The sequence below is a fragment of the Podarcis filfolensis genome, assembly GCF_964270895.1.
Source record: "Podarcis filfolensis genome assembly, chromosome: 1".
NCBI classification, from domain to species: Eukaryota; Metazoa; Chordata; class Lepidosauria; order Squamata; family Lacertidae; genus Podarcis; species Podarcis filfolensis.
In genome coordinates this window covers 813,452-835,921 of record NC_139604.1, presented here as the reverse complement: position 1 = coordinate 835,921, position 22,470 = coordinate 813,452, and the positions used below count along the sequence as shown (strand labels likewise).

General features: G+C 37.5%; 1 protein-coding gene and 1 long non-coding RNA gene across 8 annotated transcripts in view; one reads left to right on the top strand and one right to left on the bottom strand.

Annotated features, from left to right (window-relative positions):
- KANSL1L (KAT8 regulatory NSL complex subunit 1 like) overlaps positions 1-22,183 on the top strand; it is a 41,042-nt gene extending 18,859 nt beyond the window's left edge. For 4 of the 7 annotated variants that reach the window (XM_083627629.1, XM_083627630.1, XM_083627628.1 and 1 more), the window contains 8 exons: positions 190-327; positions 821-945; positions 2,132-2,256; positions 3,421-3,475; positions 17,959-18,068; positions 19,212-19,380; positions 20,080-20,379; positions 20,468-22,183. In XM_083627629.1, the coding sequence (XP_083483755.1) occupies positions 190-327; positions 821-945; positions 2,132-2,256; positions 3,421-3,475; positions 17,959-18,068; positions 19,212-19,380; positions 20,080-20,325 (968 nt within the window). In that variant the 3' untranslated portion in view covers positions 20,326-20,379; positions 20,468-22,183. Of the gene's footprint in view, positions 1-189; positions 328-820; positions 946-2,131; positions 2,257-3,420; positions 3,480-17,958; positions 18,069-19,167; positions 19,381-20,079; positions 20,380-20,467 lie in introns of all 7 variants that reach the window. The other 3 variants (XM_083627626.1, XM_083627631.1, XM_083627627.1) reach the window with 3 other exon arrangements.
- On the bottom strand, positions 158-20,109 carry LOC310743857. The gene is made up of 2 exons (XR_014539273.1): positions 20,052-20,109; positions 158-3,454 (listed from the first exon to the last, which is right to left on the bottom strand). It is a non-coding gene; the product is annotated as an uncharacterized lncRNA (long non-coding RNA).
- Positions 22,184-22,470: the final 287 nt, after the last annotated feature.

The following is a 22,470-nucleotide window of genomic DNA, read 5'->3' as shown; positions in this document are numbered from 1 at the left end:
TAATTTTGCCTTTTTTTTGTTTCAAAATTTATTATTTGACATTGTTTTGTTGATTTTTCTCCACTGTACTTTTTTTTTTTAACTGATGGGGATGAATTTTTACATTGTAATTTAAAGTGCAAATAGAAAAAATGGCCTTTCTTTAAACTGAGAAGAAACAATAGTAAGATAGTGTTTATTTTGTTGTAGAATATTTTCATTATAAAGGTCCTCCTCAACAGTGGATCCATGGATTTGAATCCAGTTTCAAACATCAGACTGTGTCAGAAGCATCTGAACAGCTGCTAGAGGGAAGAAAGAAAAGGCATTTAAGTGAGACAGTGATTGGTAAGTTGCCTAAGCTATCAGGAGGTCAGGTAAATGACAAGTCCCCAGCATACTGTCCACTTCTGTCCACAAGAAGAAAGTAACTGTTTGCAGTGCAATCCTGTACATCTTGATTCAGAAGTAAGTCCCATTAAGTTCACTCGGACTTGCTCAGAGGGAAGTGTGTATAGGATTACAGCCTCAAATGGATGTTTTGTCAAACTCTTGAGGATTGCATTCCAGCTGTAGAAACCATGTGGTACTGTGGAGAATAACTTTTATCAGCTTCCTTTGAATATAGCAATAGGTGGGCGTATGTTTGCATTTATACAGATAAGACTCTCTTAACAGTTTCATTGTCACCTCTTGCTATGTTCCATTTACGTTTATTATAACATCATGTGGAGCAGCTAAGTCGTAATTGTAGTAGTTGTTCAGAAATATCGTTCATTACATACAACTTCATTTTCTGAAAGATAAGGACTCTTCCCCTTTTCTTTCTTTTGTGTGGCAGGAGAAAGTAGTAAGAGATGTGAAGCATTTTCCTTTCAACACGCAGAACCAGAATCCCAGAGTCCTTTTACAGGAGCAGCCAATGGAGACATGATGTCTAGATCAAGTCATTGTATATCAACACAGGTATGCTAAAATTATTGTACTGGAAGATTAGCAGTCTAGACCAACCTTCTCCCACCTGGTGCCCTTCATATATTTTTTTAATTGGAGCTCCCTTCATCCTGGCCATTGACCATACTGGCTGGGTCTCAGGAGTCAGGTAGGGTGAGTCTGGTCTAGAGGGGCTGATCTGCTTCAGATGTGTTGCATAGTATAAATTACTCAACAGCCAAATCAGTATGCAAATCCTGGCAGCTGGAGAATACAGATGTGCCCCCAAGCAGCTCCAGCTCCAGCATGGTCCCTGTTCACATGAGAAGGCCATGTTGGCGAAGTCCGATGGATAACAACTAAAGGGTGCTAAGTTGAGGGTTGTTGCTGTCTCAGCACCATCCTTTTGCTTCCTGCACTGCACTGGCCTGGCTATGGAGTCAGCAGTAGGAGCATGTCTCCTGAGGAATGTAGCAAAGGAACATATTCCAGAGACACTCTGTACCATAACTGGAGATGTTAGGGACAATATAAGGGATAAAAGTTGTGCTTTAAAAAGGAGTTAGGACCCTTGTTCTTTTATAGGATACCTTGCCCTTTAGTAAAAAAAACCTCTGAGCGGCTTACCAAAACAAGCTCTAAGACAGTCATTGCCCTCAGGCTCACAGGCTAAAAAGACTTGATAGAAGAGGAAAGGACTAGGAGGAAGAAGCAAGTTCCAGCACTAATTCTTAAAGTTACAGCTGACATCAGTGACATTTCAGGCTGTCTTGTCCTTGTCCATCCTTCCCATGAATCACTCTTTCCACTAGACCAGATGTAGGAGCAAAGCTGGTGGTGATGTCTAGGTAAGGAGGAAATGGCAGCTCTGCTACACAGTTTTTCTCTTGAAAAGCAGACTTGATGGCAGTTAAGACTCCTCACACAGGAGGGCACTCGATGGATTTACAACAAAGCCAATAAAAAACATTTTACCTCTGGCTTTGATAATTTAGTATATCAGTTTGTATTTTCATGAATTAATGATTATATATTAGTTTTAAACCAGAGCTTGTTTATAGTACTGACATTTTTCTGTTGGGATATAGTTTCAAAAATTTCTGATCAGCTTTGAGTATTAAAGATGGTTTTCTAGCAAGTTCTGTGCACTTAAGTTTATTTTTGACTTTGAGTGTCCATTTAATGACATCCAATGTATAATGTTATGATTTTTGCACAGCTCAATTCAAGACGTAGACTGAGAAGTGAGAGCTCCTATGATATAGATAATATTGTTATACCTATGTCACTCGTGGCACCGTCCAAGCTGGAGAAACTGCAGTATAAAGAAATTCTCACTCCAAGGTACAGTTAAATTGTGTCCATTCATAAGACAGTGTGAAGCTATATTTTGCTAGGGCCATACTCAACCTTAAAAGTACATTTGAGCCAGACTAGGAGGCCAAATTGCAAATATTTCTTATCTCTAGAAAAACACATATTTTGATGATGTGGGGAGGAGGTAACTCAAAAGTGCAAAGGACAGCTTTCTTTTGCCACTTTCTTCAGCAATGAAACTGCCACAATGCATCAGAACAGCCCAGGTGTACGCTGGTATACATGTCTGAGCATATATATTCCTCCCAGTGGGTTATGTTCTGGAATACACATTCAAGAATGCATCAAAACATTCTGATAGATTTGTAGCTGTTTCAGGATTTCTCTGTGAAAGCAGCCAGGATTTGCTTGCCCTTAACTGGTTTCAGCAGAGCCAAATCCTGATTAGCTCCATAACACTGTCATGATTCCTAACTGGACAGGACTGTAGTCAGTGAGGAGCTGTCCAGTTTTTGTTTTATTCTGTTTCATTAAAAATGATGCCAAAGCATCAGTAGGAAATTATGCCTGCAAACAGGTGTGAAAAGCAGTATTAAAAAACTGGAAGGTAGGGTTCAAAAGGCTTTATCCACCCCATGAAAGCATGTTATTTGCCATTAGAACAGAGGACAAATATTTTAAAGTCTCGTGCTGAGCCAGATAAATTAATTGCGTCACTGATATCAAAAGCTCTTTGAGCAGTGAAAGCAAAGAGTCTTGATTTTGCTTCTTCAAATGTGTTTAGATTAAGTTGCTTTGGTCAGTGTCCAGAATTCGTTGAAAATCATCATCATTCATGGGTACATGTCAATCCTAGATTAAATTTGTGCTTTCTCTGCTTTTCAAGTATACACCAGTGAGTTTTTACTGTCAGATTTAGTTAACTAATTGCAGCTCACTTTGCCCATAAAGCAACCAACTTTATAGTACTTAGAGGAGGCAGATGAGCAAAATAGTGGCTAGAGAGGGTCCACTGAGAAGTTCATATCAGCTTATAGTCAATGGATTTAAACTAGACAAGCACTAACCATACACAGAAATTCAATTATTTCATTTGTTGAATTAGTGTATTTGTAGTGTTTACTATGCAAAATGATTTTTCACAATGTGACAGAGATTAATTGTGCATTGAGGAATCTTTTTCATCAACAGCTGGAGAACTGTTAACCTTGAGCCTTTGGGAAGCCTGTATGAAGAAGAAGAAAAGGTTGGTTGTGTTTCCATCCATCTGATAATTTATAACATTGCTTTTGTTTTATCCAGTAGTTTTGTAGATCTCTTAGAGCTGGGAACTATTTTCCCTCCCAAAATAAACAGTATCCTTGACACACACTTGCAAGTTTGTGAATTGTACAAGCGAGGAAAGGAAACAATAAGATCAGAAATATTGTATGAATGTTTTCTTAAGGTATTGGCTAACTAGTGCTTGAAAGTTCACAAAAATAAGTTACATCAGCCTTTTCAGAAGTACACCTTGAATGACCCCAAAGCCATTTTCACTTGCAACATCTACTGTTAAATTCTGGCTGAAATATCTTTGCTGAACAAGTTTTTTTATGGGTTATTGGAGAACATATGTTCCTGCTTCAGTCTTTCAGAGGGGAAACTTACCGTATTTTTTGCTCTATAAGACTCACTTTTTCCCTCCTCAAAAGTAAGGGGAAATGTGTGTGCGTCTTATGGAGTGAATGCAGGCTGCACAGCTATCCCAGAAGCCAGAACAGCAAGAGGGATTGCTGCTTCCACTGCGCAGCTATCCCTCTTGCTGTTCTGGCTTCTGAGATTCAGAATATTTTTTTTCTTGTTTTCCTCCTCCAAAAACTAGGTGCGTCTTGTGGTCTGCTGCGTCTTATAGAGCAAAAAATACGGCAGTCAAAATCAAGCAAGCTGTCACCCATTTCTCAAAATTTGCTTGCCTGTACTGCAGGGTTATCATGTTCCTCCTTCAACTGAAAATAGTAATTTAATGAATGACATATATTTAGACAGGGCTGCTATATCACATACGCTGCCATATTTCACAATCTGGCAATGCAAAAAGTATTTTTTTTTTTAAATATTTATTGGGATTTTACAAAAAAATAAAGGTTTACAGAATGAAAAAACCACAGAGAAAGGTAAAAAATGAAAAAAGAAAACAAAGAAAAATACAAAAATTCATAGAAAAACAAACAAGAAAAAAAAATACAAAATACAAAAGACAAATAGGAAAAAATTAAAAAACAAATCCATTTTTTGATATCTTTAAATTCATATGCTTGTTTCCTTGACCTCCTCACACCTCCCCCCTTTGTACTCCCATTTACATAATCAGTTCAGCAAATTCTTACCCTTTTTCATTTATCTTAACTATATCATAGCATATTATAACTCAATATTTTCGTCCATTTATCAGTTCATTTTTTACATATTCTTATTAACTTTTGTTGCTAATTACCACTTATTGCCAATCCAAACATAAATTTAACATTAATTAATTTTACAATATTTCTGAAGATATACTTTAAATTTCTTCCAGTCTTCCTCCACCGCCTCTTCTCCCAGGTCTCGGATTCTGCCAGTCATTTCCGCCAATTCCATATAGTCCATCATCTTCACCTGCCACTCTTCCAGGGTGGGTAGCTCTTGTGTCTTCCAGTACTTTGCGATAAGTATTCTTGCTGCTGTTGTTGCGTACATAAAGAAAGTTCTATCCTTCTTTGGTACCAATTGGCCGACTATGCCCAAGAGAAAGGCCTCTGGCTTCTTCAGGAAGGTATATTTAAATACCTTTTTCATTTCATTATATATCATCTCCCAGAAGGCCTTAATCTTTGGGCACGTCCACCAAAGGTGAAAGAATGTACCTTCATTTTCTTTACATTTCCAACATTTATTATCGGGCAAATGATATATTTTTGCAAGCTTGACTGGTGTCATGTACCACCTGTATATCATTTTCATAATATTCTCTCTTAGGGCATTACATGCCGTAAATTTCATACCTGTGGTCCACAACTGTTCCCAGTCAGCAAACATAATGTTATGACCGACATCTTGTGCCCATTTAATCATAGCAGATTTAACTGTTTCATCCTGCGTGTTCCATTTTAGCAGCAAGTTATACATTCTTGAAAGTGTTTTAGTTTTGGGTTCCAACAATTCAGTTTCCAATTTTGATTTTTCCACCTGGAAGCCAATTTTTTTTATCCGAATTATAGGCCTCTCTTATTTGATAATAATGAAGCCAATCTCGCACCTTGTCTTTTAATTTCTCAAAACTCTGCAATTTCAGTTTGTCTCCTTCTTGTTCCAATATTTCCCAATATTTCGGCCATTTGGCCTCCATATTGGACTTTTTCAGGGCCTTTGCTTCCATTGGTGACAACCACCTTGGGGTTTTATTCTCCAATAAGTCTTTGTATCTTATCCAAACATTAAACAATGCTTTCCTGACAATATGGTTTTTGAATGCTTTATGTGCTTTAACCTTGTCGTACCACAAATATGCATGCCACCCAAAGACATTGTTAAAACCTTCTAAATCCAAAATGTCTGTGTTCTCAAGAAGCAGCCATTCTTTCAGCCAGCAAAATGCGGCCGATTCATAATAAAGTTTAAGGTCTGGCAGGGCAAATCCACCTCTTTCTTTTGCATCAGTTAGTATTTTAAATTTTATTCTGGGCTTCTTGCCCTGCCAGACAAATCTAGAAATGTCTCTCTGCCACTTCTTGAAACAGTCCATCTTGTCCAAAATTTGCAAAGATTGAAACAAAAATAACATTTTTGGCAATACATTCATCTTTATAGCCGCAATTCTGCCCAACAAGGAAAGCTTCAAGTTTGACCATATTTCTAAATCTTTTTTCACTTCTGTCCAACATTTCTCATAATTATCTTTAAATAAGTTCCCATTTTTTGCTGTCATGTTAATCCCCAAGTATTTCACTTTCTTGACCCCAAATATTTAACTTTCTTCACTAATGTTAAACCTGTCTCCTTCTGAAACCTCTCTTTCTCAATCGGTGTTAAATTTTTCTCAAGAACTTTAGTTTTTGACTTGTTCAACTTAAATCCTGCCACCTGACCAAATTCTTGAATCAGTTCTAAAACTCCTTTCGTACTAGATTCTGGCTCCTGTAATGTTAAAACTAGGTCATCTGCAAAAGCCTTCAGTTTATATTGTTTAGCTCCGACCTGAATACCTTTAATCAGACGGTCCCTTCTAATCATATTTAATAAAACCTCCAGGACTGAAATAAAAAGCAATGGGGAAATTGGGCAACCTTGTCGTGTACCTTTCTCTATCTTAAATTCCTCTGTCACCACGTTGTTAACAATTAGCTTAGCCTTTTGTTCTGAGTAAATTGCACTTATACCATTTTCAAACCCTTGGCCCACCCCCATCCCCTGAAGATTTTTCTTCATAAAACTCCAAGAAATGTTGTCAAAGGCTTTCTCCGCATCTATAAAAATTAAAACTGCTTTGGTGTTTATGTTCACTTGCAGCTTCTCCAAAATGTTAATTATATTCCTCGTAAGCCAGCTTGGTCCTTATGAATCTCTTCCACTAATACTTTTTTTTAACCTATTAGCCAAAATATCAGCAAATATTTTGTAATCCACATTGAGCAGGGATATGGGGCGGTAGTTCTTAAGTTGCGTCTTTTCAGACTCAGTTTTCGGTATAAGTGTAATGTAGGCTTCCTGCCACGACTCCGGCGCCTTTTTCCCCTCTAAGATCTCATTGCAAACCTCCTTTAGTGGCCGAATTAACCAATCTTTCAAAGATCTATAGTATTTGGAGGTTAAACCATCTGGCCCTGGAGATTTACCCAACTGCATATTCTGAATGGCACCTTCCACCTCCTGTTCTGTAATTTTATGGCTCAACATTGTCTTATTTTCTTGAGAGATTTTTTGTAGTCCATTTTTTCCTCAAAAATTGGTCTAGATCAGTCTCTTTCTGTGGCCCTTGTGTGTATAGTTGTTTAAAATATCTCTGGAAACACTTTCTAATTTCCAATGGATTCTGTATGTTCTTTCCATCTACATCCAAATTTGTGATGGTATTTAATTTCTGTCTTTTCTTCATCTGCCAAGCTAGCAGTTTCCCACATTTGTTAGCCGATTCAAATGTCTTTTGTCTCATCTGCTTAATTTTCCATTCCACTTCCTGGTTTATCATTTTCATATATTGTACTTGACATAACTTAATTTCTCTCAGAATCTCTTGTGATTTTGGTTTCGCTCTTAGTTTCTTCTCTCCTTCTTTTATTTTTTCCAAAATTTTGTCTTTTTTTTCATTTTGAGTTCTCTTCTTTATTGCATTCTGTTGAATCAGAAACCCTCTCATAACCGCTTTGCTTGCGTCCCAGATTGTCCTTTTTTCAACCGTAGTATTCAAATTTATCTCAAAATAGTCTCTCAATGTTTTTTGGGCCTTCTTAATCACCTCCTGATATCTAAACAAGGTGTCATTCATCCTCCATCTGAAGGAACCGATTGGCGTTAATTTCATCTCCATCTTCACTGCATTATGGTCGGAGCAAGTTTTTGGGCAAATTTCCACTTTTCGAGTCTTAGGTGCCAGTCCTCTAGTTATCCATATTTGGTCAATTCTTGTCCAGGTCATATTGGCTTCAGAAAAGAATGTTCCCTCTCTTCCAAGGGGGTTCTTGGTTCTCCAAATATCAATCAAGTCCATATTGTCAGTCAATTCAAAAAAGGTTTTTGGGAATCTGCCATCTTTAGTTACCACCTGTCTCTGCGACTTATCCATGTTTGTAGATACCACTCCATTCATATCTCCCATCATAATGATATTGTAGTCCATATAGTCCAACAATGTCTTGTGCAATTTCTTAAAGAATTCAGACTTCCCCTCATTTGGTGCATACACTCCTACGATCAAATATTTTTCTCCTTGTGATCGAATCTCAATTGCAACAAATCTTCCTTGTTCATCTTTAAAAACAAATTTCGGTGATAGGCTCTCTTTGGCATAAATAACAACTCCTCTCTTTTTAACTTTGTCCGATGAAATAAATTCTTGGCCCAATCTTTTATTAATCAGGACTTTCCTATGGAGCCTTATCACATGGGTTTCCTGTAAGCAAATTAAGTCCAATTGTTCCTTTTTCAATAAATGAAATACTTTCCTCTTCTCCGGGGAGTTAAAACCGTGAATATTCCAGCTTAATAGTTGCAGAGACATGATGTGTTTATTCTAATTTCCCCCAACTGCTCCCAGAAGCTCGTCTAATTCTTGCGGTGGTATCTTTTTTTTCGATTTGTCAGATCCCAAAGGTGGTAGTGCTGTGTCTAAGACTCCTGGTCTCAAGGCTCTTAGCTCTTCTGTCGCTTCTTTTTGTAAGTCTTCTTCGTAGTCTCTCAGAAATTTTTCCTTGTCTTCCACTGATCTAATTTTGAACTTTTTCCCTTTAAAGGTAAAAGATAGTCCCTGGGGGAATTCCCATCTAAAGGCAATGCAATTCCTTCTCAGTAAGGCCACCAAGTCTCCGTAGTTGGCTCTCAAGTCCAAAAGATATTTCGGTATATCCTTAAAAATCTCGACTCTCTCTCACTTCCTGGCGTGGTGCGCTCAGCGTCGGGTCAGGGAAAGCGCTCTGCTGCAGTAAGAGTGCTCCCAATCACGGTTACGGGATAAAAAGACGGGGAAGCGGGGAAGCGAGGGCGAAGCAAACCCTGAAGAGGTCTGAGAGGAGGTTCCAGACTGAAGAAAACAGATCCAAGCAGCGCATAAAGGGGTTTTCTGCCGTCCCAGCACAAAAAGTGGAGGGAGGTGGAAGAACTTCAGCGCAGAAAGATCGCACACCCGACCGTGAGACGCCCCTGAGACCTGAATGAGAAAGCACCAGGCTGCTCCAAACTAAAACTGTAAAAACAAGAGTACTCCTGAAGGAACAAGGTAATAACGCTGGCTTAAATTAAAATAAAAGGAGTACGGACTAAAGTAATATTATAAAGGACAGTAAAGCTAATGGAGAGAGGAGCTTCAGCGTTCTGAGACTTATCAAGTTGTGGAAAATAAGCCTTGTAAAGAGGCAGAAAATAAAAACTGAGACATACTGAGTACCTGCTTCTACAGGGGGACGCTTGTTGAGAGAGACAAGGAGCTGAAATAACAAGCAGCAGCAGCGGTGACAACAAAGCAGCGGCCATTAAGAAGGAGATCAGCGTTAAACAAAGGGGTGAGTGAAAAAGGAAAAGGAGGGGGAGGAACGTGGAGGAGACAGTGGAAAAGAGAAGGAATAGAAAAGATTTGAAGACCAGGCAGCGGTGGGAAGATAAAGATTAAGATAAAGAAGTGAAAAGGAAAGAGAAGAGACTTACAAAGGGAGAGAAAGAAGGAGGAAAAGACTGGAATAGGGAAGAAAGCAGCTGGCGAAAATGGCGCTGGGGGGGGAAGAGTGAGTCATCGCCCTTAGAAGGGAAAAAAGCCGGAAGAAGAATAGTGGCGGAAACAGTCACTGCAACAAAGAGAGGCTAGAGAAACAAAACAAGAAGGACCACCTCACAAGCAAATTGGAAAATCTCGCCACCTAGTGGCGGAAAATAAAATTACTCCCATAATCTTAAAAACGCTGCTAAGACACAGGCTTGAAGTACAATCATAAAGAAAATTAGCTATACACGAAAGGACATTTGAAACACCAAGTTCAGCTTCTAGGAAATAAGTTCTTAAGACGGATGTTAAGTACTGCGAAGGAATTTTTCTCTGATAATTGCCAAAGTAATTAAAAACTGCCAAAGTAATTAAAAATATTTAACAATTTTTTTATTAAAATTTGGATTGTTTTTTTTTTGTTTTTTTTAATAATAAAAAAATTAAATATTTGAGATGAACTGATAACAACATAGGATAAAACCACCGGAATCTTAACTGACTTTCAATCCCAACAGGTAAAAGGACCAAATTATAGACTATCAACAGAGCATTTTCAAAGTTTAGGAATATATACATTCTTGGTTTGAAATAAAGACATCTAGATCAGAACCAAAAGGAAGAAGACAAATATGGGTTCTAAAAAATACCAAACTATACTGACATCTGGGTCAGGACTACAAGTGAGAAGACAATCAACAGCTGAAACAGACCCCAATGCTGACATAAAAGACCTTATAATGGGGATGGAAAAGAGCCTGAATGACAAGCTGGACATACTAGCTGGCAACATCCAACAAAACTCAAAGCTAATAATAGACCTAACAACACAAATAAGTGACCTCTCACTTAAAAATAAAGAACTGGATAAATCTATACAAGAACTTAAGAGTAAATCTACCAAACAAGAGGAAATGACGAAGAAATTGCAAATGGAAAATAAGGACATTAAAAAATCACAAGACTCAGCGAAGGAAGAAATAAACGACCTAAAGAGAGCCCATGAAGAGCTGCTAGATGATATATCATTGATGGAGATGCGTCAGAAGGAGATGGTCCTCCGCTTCCGAGGCGTCCCACAAACTCATGATGAACAAATTCAAGAGAAATTATCACAGGAGATTGCAAACTGGTTGGGAGTAGAGGTAGAAGAGATGCTACTGGATATTGATAAAATTTTCAGGATCAAATCAGAAAGATCGGACACTTATAAAGGGCCAGGAGATTGCTTAATTTTTTTCAACTCAAGACTTTTAAAGGACAAAATATTACATCAAAAAGGACAAGTGAAGTTAGTAATAGATGATAGGCCTATCAAAATATTTAAGGAAATCCCAAAAAGAATTCTGAAGAAAAGGCAGAATTATAAGACAGTAACAGAAGCACTCAAGAAGAATTCGATTAGATTCCGGTGGGAATTTCCTGAGGGCATCACCTTCACATATAAGGACAGAAGAAAAACTCTTAGATCAGTCGACGAGCTGGGAAAATTCTGGAGGAAGTACAAAAAAGAACTAACTGGAGATCCAACATTGGAGCGAGAGGAAACAACGCAGACACCACAAGAAGCATAGAGAGACAAGCGCGTATTAAGGGGAGGGGGGAGAGATTGGAAGAAGCAGATTATCAAAATCCTAAAATTTCTGAGTTTTCTTTTTCTTTTTTTCCCTTTTCTTTCTTTATTTACTCAACGAAACCATTGTAGATAATAAATAAAAATTAATGAATCTAAAAATTATATCTTGGAATGTTAACGGTTTAAATGATAAAAGGAAGAGAAATAAAATAGAACATGTATTGAGGAAAGAACAATGGGACATTATATGCTTGCAGGAGACCCATGTGACTAGAAACCACAGAAGGGTTTTAGAAAACAAGAGATTGGGTCAAGAATTTATATCCTCAGATGTAAAAAAGAAAAGGGGAATTGTGATCTATGTGAACCCCAAATTAGACGCAAAAAAAATCTTTAAGGATGATGAGGGCAGATTACTAGGGGTAAAAATAACAAAAGGTAAAGAACATTTAATTATAGTAGGAGTTTATGCCCCGAATGGTAATAAAACAGAATTTTTCAGAAAAGTAGAAGCTAATTTACTGGAATTTATAGAAGAGGAAATTATTTTGATGGGAGACCTAAATGGTGTCACATCAATAGAATTAGATAGGACACAGAGAGAAAGAAAATCAAAAAAAGGCAGACTCCCAGACACCTTCTTTCAGATGGTAGAAAACTTAAATTTGATTGATACATGGAGATATAAAAACCCAGGAGAAAGACAGTATACACATTTCTCGGAAGTTAAAAAATCAGCCGGCAGAATTGACAGCATATGGGTATCAAGTAACTTAACAACTAAAATTAAAAAAGCAGAAATACAGGCCAAAATTATTACAGATCACAACCCAGTCACATTAGAATTAAAGGAACACAAGAAAACTAATAAAAGATGGAGACTTAATGAAAGATTATTAAATGACAAAAAGATTGTGAAAAAAGCGCAAGAACTACTGAAAGAATTTTTTGAATTAAATAAAGAACAGGATACAGACTTCAGGACAATATGGGATGCAAGTAAAGCTTTCATAAGAGGCTTTTACATACAACAAAGTGCAATAAGGAAAAGAAACAGAGAGCAAAAACTAGAACAAATAAGGAAAGAAATAGGAATAAATGAAAAATTATTAGCAAAACAACCAAAAAATGAATTAATAAACCAAAAACTAAAAATATTACAAATCCAGGCTTCAGCAATATTAAATAGTGAAATTGAGGACAATATTAAATGGATGAAACAAAGGTCGTTCGAATTTGCAAATAAACCCGGAAAGATGCTAGCCTGGCAACTGAAAAAGAGACAAAAGGAAAAACTGATTGATAAAATAGTGGAAGAGGGGAGAACTTTAGATAACCCTGAGGAAATTAAAAAGTGTTTTACAAAATATTATAATAAGCTATATAAAGCAGGAAATGAGACAGAGGTTGAAATAAAAGAGTATCTATGTGGAAAGGATATACCTAAAATTAAAAAAGAAAAGATTCAAGAGCTAAACTCCCCAATAACCACAACAGAGCTTCATCAAGCGATAATTAAGATGAAACTGGGAAAATCCCCAGGCCCAGATGGTCTTACCGCAATACATTACAAAAAATTAGAGGAACCACTATTATCACCTATGAAGACACTCTTAAATAGAATATTAGAAGACGGGAAGATTCCCAACACCTGGAAACAGGCGCACATAGTAGTAATCCCAAAACAAGGACGAAATAAAGAGTTTATAACCAATTATAGACCAATATCATTACTAAATAATGATTACAAGATATATGCACAAATATTGGCAACAAGATTAAAGACAGTTTTGCAGGATTGTATAAACAAAGAACAGGCAGGGTTCTTGCCGGGCAGGAAAATGAGTGACAATATAAGAACAGTGATTGATATGATTGAGTATTTAGACATGAAACCAAGTAAGAAGGTAGCCTTTGTTTTTGTGGACGCGGAAAAGGCGTTTGACAAAGTATCATGGAAATTTCTAAAAATACTATTAGACCAGATGGACATGGGCGACCAAATTACAAGAGGGTTAAAAGCAATTTACGAACAACAAGAAGCAAATATAATAATAAATAATGACACGACTGATTATTTTAAAATACAGAAGGGCACCAGACAAGGGTGCCCACTCTCACCTTTATTATTCATTTTGGTTTTGGAAATATTAAATCAAGAAATCAGATTGGATCAAGAAATAAATGGAATATCCCTAGGAGAGAAAATATACAAAATAAGGGCATTTGCAGATGATTTAGTGTTAATGGTGGAAAATCCAAAGGAAAGCATAGCAAAGGCTCTAGAAAAAATGGAAAACTTTGGAAGGGTATCAGGTTTTGCTTTGAATAAAGAAAAAACGAAACTAATGGTAAAAAACATGGGAGATCAAGAGAAAGAGGAACTGGTAGAAAAATTCGGATTACAAATTGTAAAAAAAGTGAAATATTTAGGTATACAAATAACAATGAAAAATATAAATTTGTTTGAAGATAATTATAAAAAAAATTGGGAAGAAACAAAAAGAGAAATGGAAACTTGGACAAGATTGAAATTAACACTCTGGGGTAGAATCTCGGCTATTAAAATGAATATCTTACCAAAACTTCTGTTCCTTTTTCAAATGATTCCCATAATAGGTAAAGATGATTGTTTTAAAAAATGGAAAACGGACCTAACAAAGTTCATATGGCAAGGCAAAAAGCCACGGATCAAACATAAATTATTAACTGACATAAAAGAGCGGGGAGGTTTTGGACTCCCAGACCTGAGACTATATTACGATGCAGCATGCTTTACTTGGATCAAGGATTGGATCAAATTGGATAACAGTGACATTTTGGATTTGGAGGGATGGAACAACAGATATGGTTGGCATGCCTATCTAATTTATAACAAAGTGGCAGTCCATAAAGAATTTCTAAGCCACGTAATTAGAAATGCATTATACAAGGTCTGGATGAGACATAGAAGGTTGTTAGAACCAAAAACCCCATGGTGGGTCTCACCGCTAGAAGTTATATCGGTTAAAAAGATAAATACTATAGGAAGAATGGCAACATACCAGCAGCTCCTAAAGGAAGAACAGGGCCAAGTAAAACTAAGACCATACAATGAGGTGACCCAATACTGTACCACATGGTTACAATATCACCAAATTGCACAAATATTCAACCAGGATAAAGTAATAGGATTTGAAAAAGAAGAATCAAAATTACAAAAAGTATTATTACAAAACTCAAAAAAATATATATCCAAAATGTACAATTTATTATTAGAATGGGAATTAAAGGATGAAGAAATAAAAGAAGTTATGATTAAATGGGCATGTGATATAGGATATGTAATTCGGCTGGACCAATGGGAGAAATTATGGAAATATGATATTAAATTCACGGCATGTTATACAATAAGAGAAAATTTTATGAAAATGGTGTACCAATGGTACTTAACTCCGGTAAAAATGGCTAAAATTTACAAATTAAAATCGAATACCTGTTGGAGATGTAAAAAAGAAATAGGAACAATGTTTCACATGTGGTGGGAATGCCGACCTATTAAACAATTCTGGAATGAAATCTATGAAGAACTCAAAAAGATGTTTAAAATATCTTTCAGAAAAAAACCGGAGGCATTCCTTTTAGGTTTAATTACAAATGATATCCCCGAAAATCAAAGGAAAGTATTCCTTTATGCAACAACAGCTGCCAGGATACTTATAGCTAAAAACTGGAAAGGCAGAAAAATTCCATCAGTGAAAGATTGGCAAATTAAATTTTGTGAATACATAAATCTGGCAAGACTCACAGCTTACATAAGGGGACAATCGGACCAGAAATTATTAAAAGAATGGGGTTGTGCTAAAGAGTATATGAAAAAACATTGTTCTGGAGTTAGTATATTGGTATGTAATGAATGATGCTTTACAGGGTCAAAGGAAAAGAAAAATGGTGCAAAAAAAAAAAAAAAAGTACCAAGGTGGAAGTAATCTAATTAGACACAACAACACAGTAAGAGTAAATTTTTTGAGGTCTTGGAACAAAGAAAGGAAGTCAATTTGTGTTTATGTACGTAATGATATGGTTTTTTTTCTGTAGATGTGTGCTTTTTCGTTTTTGTTTAGTTTAGTCTTGTTTCTTTTGTTTTTTTTCTTCTTTTGTTTTCTGTTTTTTTTTCCTATACGTTCCGGGGATTTTTGTTTGTATAGTATTATTTTGGATTCAATGTTTGTAATTTTTGTTATGATTTTGCATTGAAAATAAATAAAAAAAAAAAAATAAAAAAAAAAAAATCTCGACTCTGGAATCGTTGATCTCTAAGGTCTTCTGAAAGTGTGCACTCAGTATTTTATCCCTCTCTTCTTTCGTACGGAGGGTCACCAAACAGTCTCTCACCCTGTTTTTCCTCCCCCCTCTTCCAAGTCTGAAAGCGCTCACTATCTTAAAATCTTTTTCCAGCTCCAAATTCCAAAATTTCACAAATTCCTGTGTGAGATAGTCACTCAGATTGTCCTTTTCAAGTTCCGGCACAGCTCTGATCCTCAGGTTTGTCTGTTTCTCTTTCAATTCGATCATAGACAATAAAGCCTGATGATCCCCAATCTGTTTGCGCATAGGTTTAATTTCTTCCTCCACAGCCACAACTTTTTCTTTTGCTTCCTCAGCTATTTTTCTAGTGGACGCAGATTCCTCCAACAGTTTTTCAATAACTTTTGTGTTTGAATTAATGCTGGCTGTGTTCCCTTCAATTTTGGTTGATTGGTCTGAGACCTGTTTGCTTAGGCCTTCCAATTTCTCAAAAATTTTATTCAGTACAGATGTAAATTCCCCTTCTGAGGCCATTCCTTTTGTCTCAGTTTGCCCCGAATCTTCCTCCTGAGTCACAGGGAGGCCGGGCACAGATGCTCTACATTGCTGGGAGACTGTACTAGACTGTTGCACTCTGCCCTTGGATCTTGTTGCTCTTTGTTCAGTCATCCCCTTTTATCTTCAGTCAAGGTCAGTCCCACGGTCGGGTCTTACTGTGGAAATTCCCTAATGTCAGCAATGGAAAATTCCCCCAGCTGGATGCACACTTCAATAGTCCTCTAGGGGGACACAGTATCAGCCATAGAATTCACAGTAGCAAAGTCTTTTTTAACTTTCCATGTCCCCTTCAATAAAAACATGTAACAATTTGCAGTCCAAAGAAGACTCTCAAAATGTATCTCCTTGCAGGGTTAAACCTTAAAGATTACAATGTCCATAGGTAGTGCGAGTTCCAATGTAACAGTTCTCATAAACCTGGCAGTCCGTTCCCAGGGATTCCGAAAAGAAAGATTTTTATTTGATTTTCCCAGAAGAAATACAGTCACTTTCCTTACTTCCCCCCCTCTCCTAATCTGGGGGGGGGGGAGAGATCTTTAACTTTAATGCTTAGATTTAAAACTTTAGCAGCTCCGCTTTCAAAGTACTAGCATAAGACGTCTTTGCTTTGATCTATTACAAAACGGAAAGGCGGACTTCCTGTTTACACCTTTCCGCTTCAGTGCCAAATTGACGCTTTCAAGTCCAATCTTTTAAGTTCACTTACTCACGGATAGTCGTTTAGCAGCCAAATTTTCACAGGAAAAAGGTCAGCGCTCTCCGGCAACAGCTACGCGGCTTCACCCCACAGAAGAAGCAGTCGACTCATAGCACCGCGCCGCTCCCGTTGCGCTCCAGAACCCCTTACGGGGCTCCCTCGCTAAATCGGGGGGCGCTAATGGTGCCCGCCGAGTCCCACGCTCGCAGGCTCCTTCTGCCTGCGATTTCCAGCCGGGTCTCCGCTTCGCCGTAGCAGACAGACCCACTTTCTGCAGGGCTTCTCCCTCCTACTCAGAAGGAGACCGCCATTGCCGTTGGCGCCGCCTCCGGAAGTAGAGTATACACATTTAATAAATCATAATAGAGCCGCACACGGACACCACAAACCTAGATTTATATATTCACGGATGCCACAGAGGTGCAGGTCCTGCAAGTCCTATACACAGTGCATTGAACAACCCTACAGTAGGCACAGGCAAGAACTCTGGTTACCTAAATCATTTACTTTTAAGTTTGGTTTTACATAGCTATCACTACTCTTTATGCTTTTTGTTTCCCCCCGACCTGATTTCTCCCAACAGCACCCCGACCTATGTGTATGTCAGCCTGCGAGTATATTTCATACCTCTGATGAAATAAGCCTGCTCCACCCAGCTCTGCCCCTTTTCATGACGTATTTATGATGTATTGGGGCTACTTCAGGTTTGGGGCAATTGCGCATCTAACGTACCTAAACTGGGAGTTGCCTGTATAAACAGCTTCATGTAGCACTAAAATACACGTTCTGACCAGAAATTGACCAGTATCAGTTTCACATACTGTATAAACATTTTAAAGTAATACCCTGCCTTCCGCTCTACTCTGCCCAGGATAGTAAAATAACCTGTGAAAGAATTGTGTCTTTTTACGGTTGAAACATTGGTGTTTTATTCTTACCAAAAAATTAATGTATGTTCTAGAGATGTGCCAAGTTTTAAATTTGTATAGCTATAAAATGTGTTTTATAGACATACATCTAGGTTTCTTTTTTGCAGTTTTTGTTGAATGGTTTGATTTCCTTTTGGTTTTTCCACAAAAGCTTATGCTACAATAAATTTTGCTAGGCTTTAAGGTGCCACAAGACTCTGGGCAAGAGTCTTCCCCTTATAAACAATGTTTATAATCTGGGCACTTTAATATTTAGGCAGAAGATCTGTCAGATGATGCCTATGCTTCGCGTCATGCAAACTACGAAGACAAAGAGAGAGCACGGTGGTCGCTGTGGCAACAGTGTCGATGGCCCAGAAGGAACAGGCAGGTTGATACCTATATAAGAGAAATGGTTTAGTCATGTTGGCCACATGATCTTTGGACAAATGCCGGCTCCCTCTGCCTGAAGCGAAATAAGTGCCGTGGTTCATAGTCACCTTTGACTGGACTTAACCGTCCAGGGGTCCTTTACCAAGAACTTGCAGCCTCATAACCATAAGAAAGAAGATTCCACCTAAACATTAGGAAGAACTTCCTGACAGTAAGAGCTGTTCGACAGTGGAATTTGCTGCCAAGGAGTGTGGTGGAGTCTCCTTCTTTGGAGGTCTTTAAGCAGAGGCTTGACAACCATATGTCAGGAGTGCTCTGATGGTGTTTCCTGCTTGGCAGGGGGTTGGACTCGATGGCCCTTGTGGTCTCTTCCAACTCTATGATTCTATGAGAAACCAAACTTATGATATTTTTCTGGAACTATTATTGCTCAAATAGCGATATTAAAATTTCACTAAAATATATTGCATGTTTCACACACAACTTTGAATAACTAAGGAAAGTGTTTATTAAATGCTGTTTAATGCCCTGTCCCAGTAAAGGTTATAGAAAAGGATGTGGTAAGACAGCACCACAGGAGGGTCCTACAATTTGCTACTCTTAAATGCAAGATTTCTTATACAGGCAACTTTCCATTTATGCACATTCAAGGCATGGATGATTGTACGCATCACTGCAAACCCTGCAAAAATTGCCCTAAAAGAGTGCAAAAATGAAAATAATGCCTAGCAATCCTACAAGCCTTTGCAAGTGCAATTCCATGAGCCTCTGCACCAACCTCAGGCCCGTGGAAAGTTGGGAGTCTGAGCAAGGAGGTTTGGAGGGAGCGATTGTGGTGGAGTTTTGTTTTTTAAAGGGCTTTTCAAGGGTTTCTGGAGGTTTAGAGGTGGTTTGCAGGCTTTTTCAGTGGTCTTCCCCATATATGTGATTTCACTTACCTTAAATGTATGGTGCCTTGGAATGTAACACCCACATAAATAGGGAATTGCTTGTATACAGTTGTCTGCATTCAATTTTTGGGTTTTCCTTTCAAAATATTAAGAAATTTTAATTCTACCCCCTTAAAATATGACAGCATCTTATTTTCCATTAGATGGTTTCTGTTTGGAAAAAACTGGAGCTTTGTCTCATTAATAGAACATATAGCAGAAGTTCTGACGGACAAGATCCAGCATTGAAAGAAAAACAAGGCAACACTGACTTAATATCCGATTTTTCTGAAAACATTGCTGACGCTACTTCAGAAATCCACAGTTCTCTCTGTCTTAGGGAGTCACAGTCTTCAGAAAGAAACCAAAAAACAAAGGTAAAATAGCTGGGTGTGTTGACTTGAGTCCCACTGACAGAAGGGACCAAAACCTGCTATCTATAAACCTTTTTGCTTTAAATTATTAAGCATTATATGTATTAAAAGTGTAAAACTAATTTAAAGGTCCACATTGTGGTGGTGTGTTTGTTTTTTTATTAAAAAATTTTTTTAACAAATTAAAGCTAATATTTTTTGTTGACTATACTATACTGTTTTTAATTGTGCTATGTAGCAGTCACTAAGAATGTGAGCTAGAAAATCCCTTGTCATCCCTTACCTCAGTCCTGAACTCACTGTGGGGTGTAATACTACAAATCTAGCCCAGTGGGGCTTACTTCTGAGTAGATATGTATAGAATTACCCTGCATGACTGAAATCAAATGCACTTTCCTTTAAGTAAGTCCCATTAAACATAGTAAGCTTTGTTCTGAGAATTCAGGGATTGGATTGCAAAAGGCCTCAAGAGAGAGGCACTAGATCTTGGTTTCATAACCTTCATCAAGATAATGTTGTTCTGGGGAGGTAGCAGGCAGGAAGGTTGTTTGTACTACAGAGAGAATATGTGAAGAACATCAACATTATTTTTTTGTTAATTACAAAGACTGTTCATAAAGTGGAGGATAAACAATGTTAAGAAAACCCTACTGCTTATTTTCAGTTGAATTCACCTCTTCCTCCCTCTTTCATTCCTTTCAGTCTGTTCTTTGGGAACGTCGGTATTTTCCACTAAAGGTTGAAGAAGCAGGTGCTTTACTATGCCAAGATCAGATAACAGATCAGCAAGAGAATTCAGATGCGGCCATCCCCAGTGACTTTGACTGTACCTCACATGCTGCCTTCAGTTTACCAACTAGCCAGCCACAAAAGAAAAGCTCTCCCAATGAGCTGGAAGAGTACAACCAAGTTCACTTGGGAATTGGCAGCATGAAAAAACAGAGGTGACAGAAAGTAATGCGGTTCATCAAGAAAGCTAACCAAAGTGAAAGAATGTGTAAGGTAAAAATATTTTAATGCTCCTAAAAGTGCTAACAGCTTTTGACTCACATTATTTTAAATTACAACACACATTTTGTCTTTTTTATAGTTTTGACAGGCAGGATAAGAGCCCAAGAGATGTAAAGAGTGAATGCTCTTAAACTGCAACCACCTTTGCCTACACATCTGAAAGGAAGACCTATTTTAAATGTATGTATGGTTGCTGTGCAGCAGAATAAGGTTTTTCCCCCATAGTTATGCAACAATTTCAAATGAACACAGAAAAAGCTACCCAAGAAGTTGTTTTTGTAAGTGGCAGGAGCACACAAGTCTACTGTCCTCTTAAGGAATCTGGTTTGCCCAGTGATACATCAAGCACTGTAAATGTGATGAATGGTTACTCAATTCTTACTATAGAAAGACAAAAAGCTTTGTGGGAAGAAAAATCAATTGAAATAATTGATTTTCTGAATTTCACAATGGATATGTTTCATTTTTGAGTGCCAAGGAAGGACTAAGAATTAGAAATACTATACTTTAGCTACTTAGCATTTTTATTACAACTTATTTTAAACACTTTGCCTAGCCTACAAAAACAGATTTCTGAGTAACCATTTCATATTTTGCATTAGCTAAAAAACAACAACATTTAATTAAATGTCAATAATACAAACAAGGCAATAGCAATGTTTTAGTTACTGAGGGAAAACCAAATTATTTTCATACTCAAATTCCAGATTGCAGTGTGTGGAATGTTACCTGCATCCTCCCGTGATGCTAAGTGTTGAAAAGCATCACATTCAGTGATGTTAATGCAATATGACTGTATGCTGCTGTGAAACCGAATAGCTCTTCTGTGAGGAACTGTTGAAGGTTTTAAGAAAAGCCCAATTGTTAAGCAAGCTTTTCTTCAATGCCATGTCCAATTGTAGTCCCCCCTCCCCACCCCGGACTGGAAGTACACTGGATATTGTAAAAATGTTCAGTTGCATTTCTACATTACAGACTGTTAAGATTGTAGCTTACTGCAAATTTGGTTTTTAACTTTTAAAAATACTTTTTGTCCAATGAATTAAATTTTTTATCTTATCTCTGACACAACTATTTTAAATGCAAGTTTTTAAAATTAAAAAAATTATTTCTGTACACTACAGTGTGATGTTGATAGATTGAGATGCTGAACAGAAAGATGAACCATGTACCCTTTAGGAGCTCAGATTTTGTATGTAATATCACAAATCATGATTATGGCATGACATTGTTGGCTTGTCACCAGATATTTATATAATGGATGATGAGCTGGCTAGTCTTTCCCTCTTCTATCTCTTCTGAATTTTTTCCAGGCCTGGGTAGCAGTTTGAGAGAAACTGCAGCGCCATGACTAAAGAGAGGCAGTTCTTACTTAGTTTGCCCTTCAAAACTTTTTAAGCAATATGATTACTGCAAGATCATTGAAATAATGTATATAGACACCATAAATTAGCCAGCTTGTCTTTACTCTTACCACACACACACCCAGTCCCAGCCTGATAAGAGTATCCTTAGAATCTGTATACCATGTGTTTGAACCTGTCCTCCTGCTAGCCAACAGCCGAGTTGACTCTTCCTGGGCATAGCATCTGTCTCCCAAATCTTTTCTAATGCCTTATATGCAACACTGTCATGAAAATAGTGCACTTAGGAGCTGGCCAGAACTCTGTTCTTAAATGTGACCAAAATAGCACGCGTAGCAAAGGGTGTGTATTTAAATGAAATAAATTTATTTGGTTCACTCTTAAATCCAACTTCATTTTCTCCCTATAATAAATGGAGAGCTGATCTGCAACCACTCTTAACTCTTTACTGTACTGGTCAAGTTTCTCTGGCTATAATATTTTGAAAGACATACTACAGTTCTCAAAGAACTCTTACAGATTAGTTTGTCTGATGTTGTGTGCGACTTCCATTTATCCTTGGTCACAACCAAAATGGCTGTATATCTAGCACATTCTGTATTTATTGTAAAATACTGGATGCCAACATTCACCTGTTTACCTCTGCATACAGCTACTGTACCTGTCCCCGAAAGTATTATTTTACACCCTCCCTTCAGTGTTTCAGATTTGTAGAGGA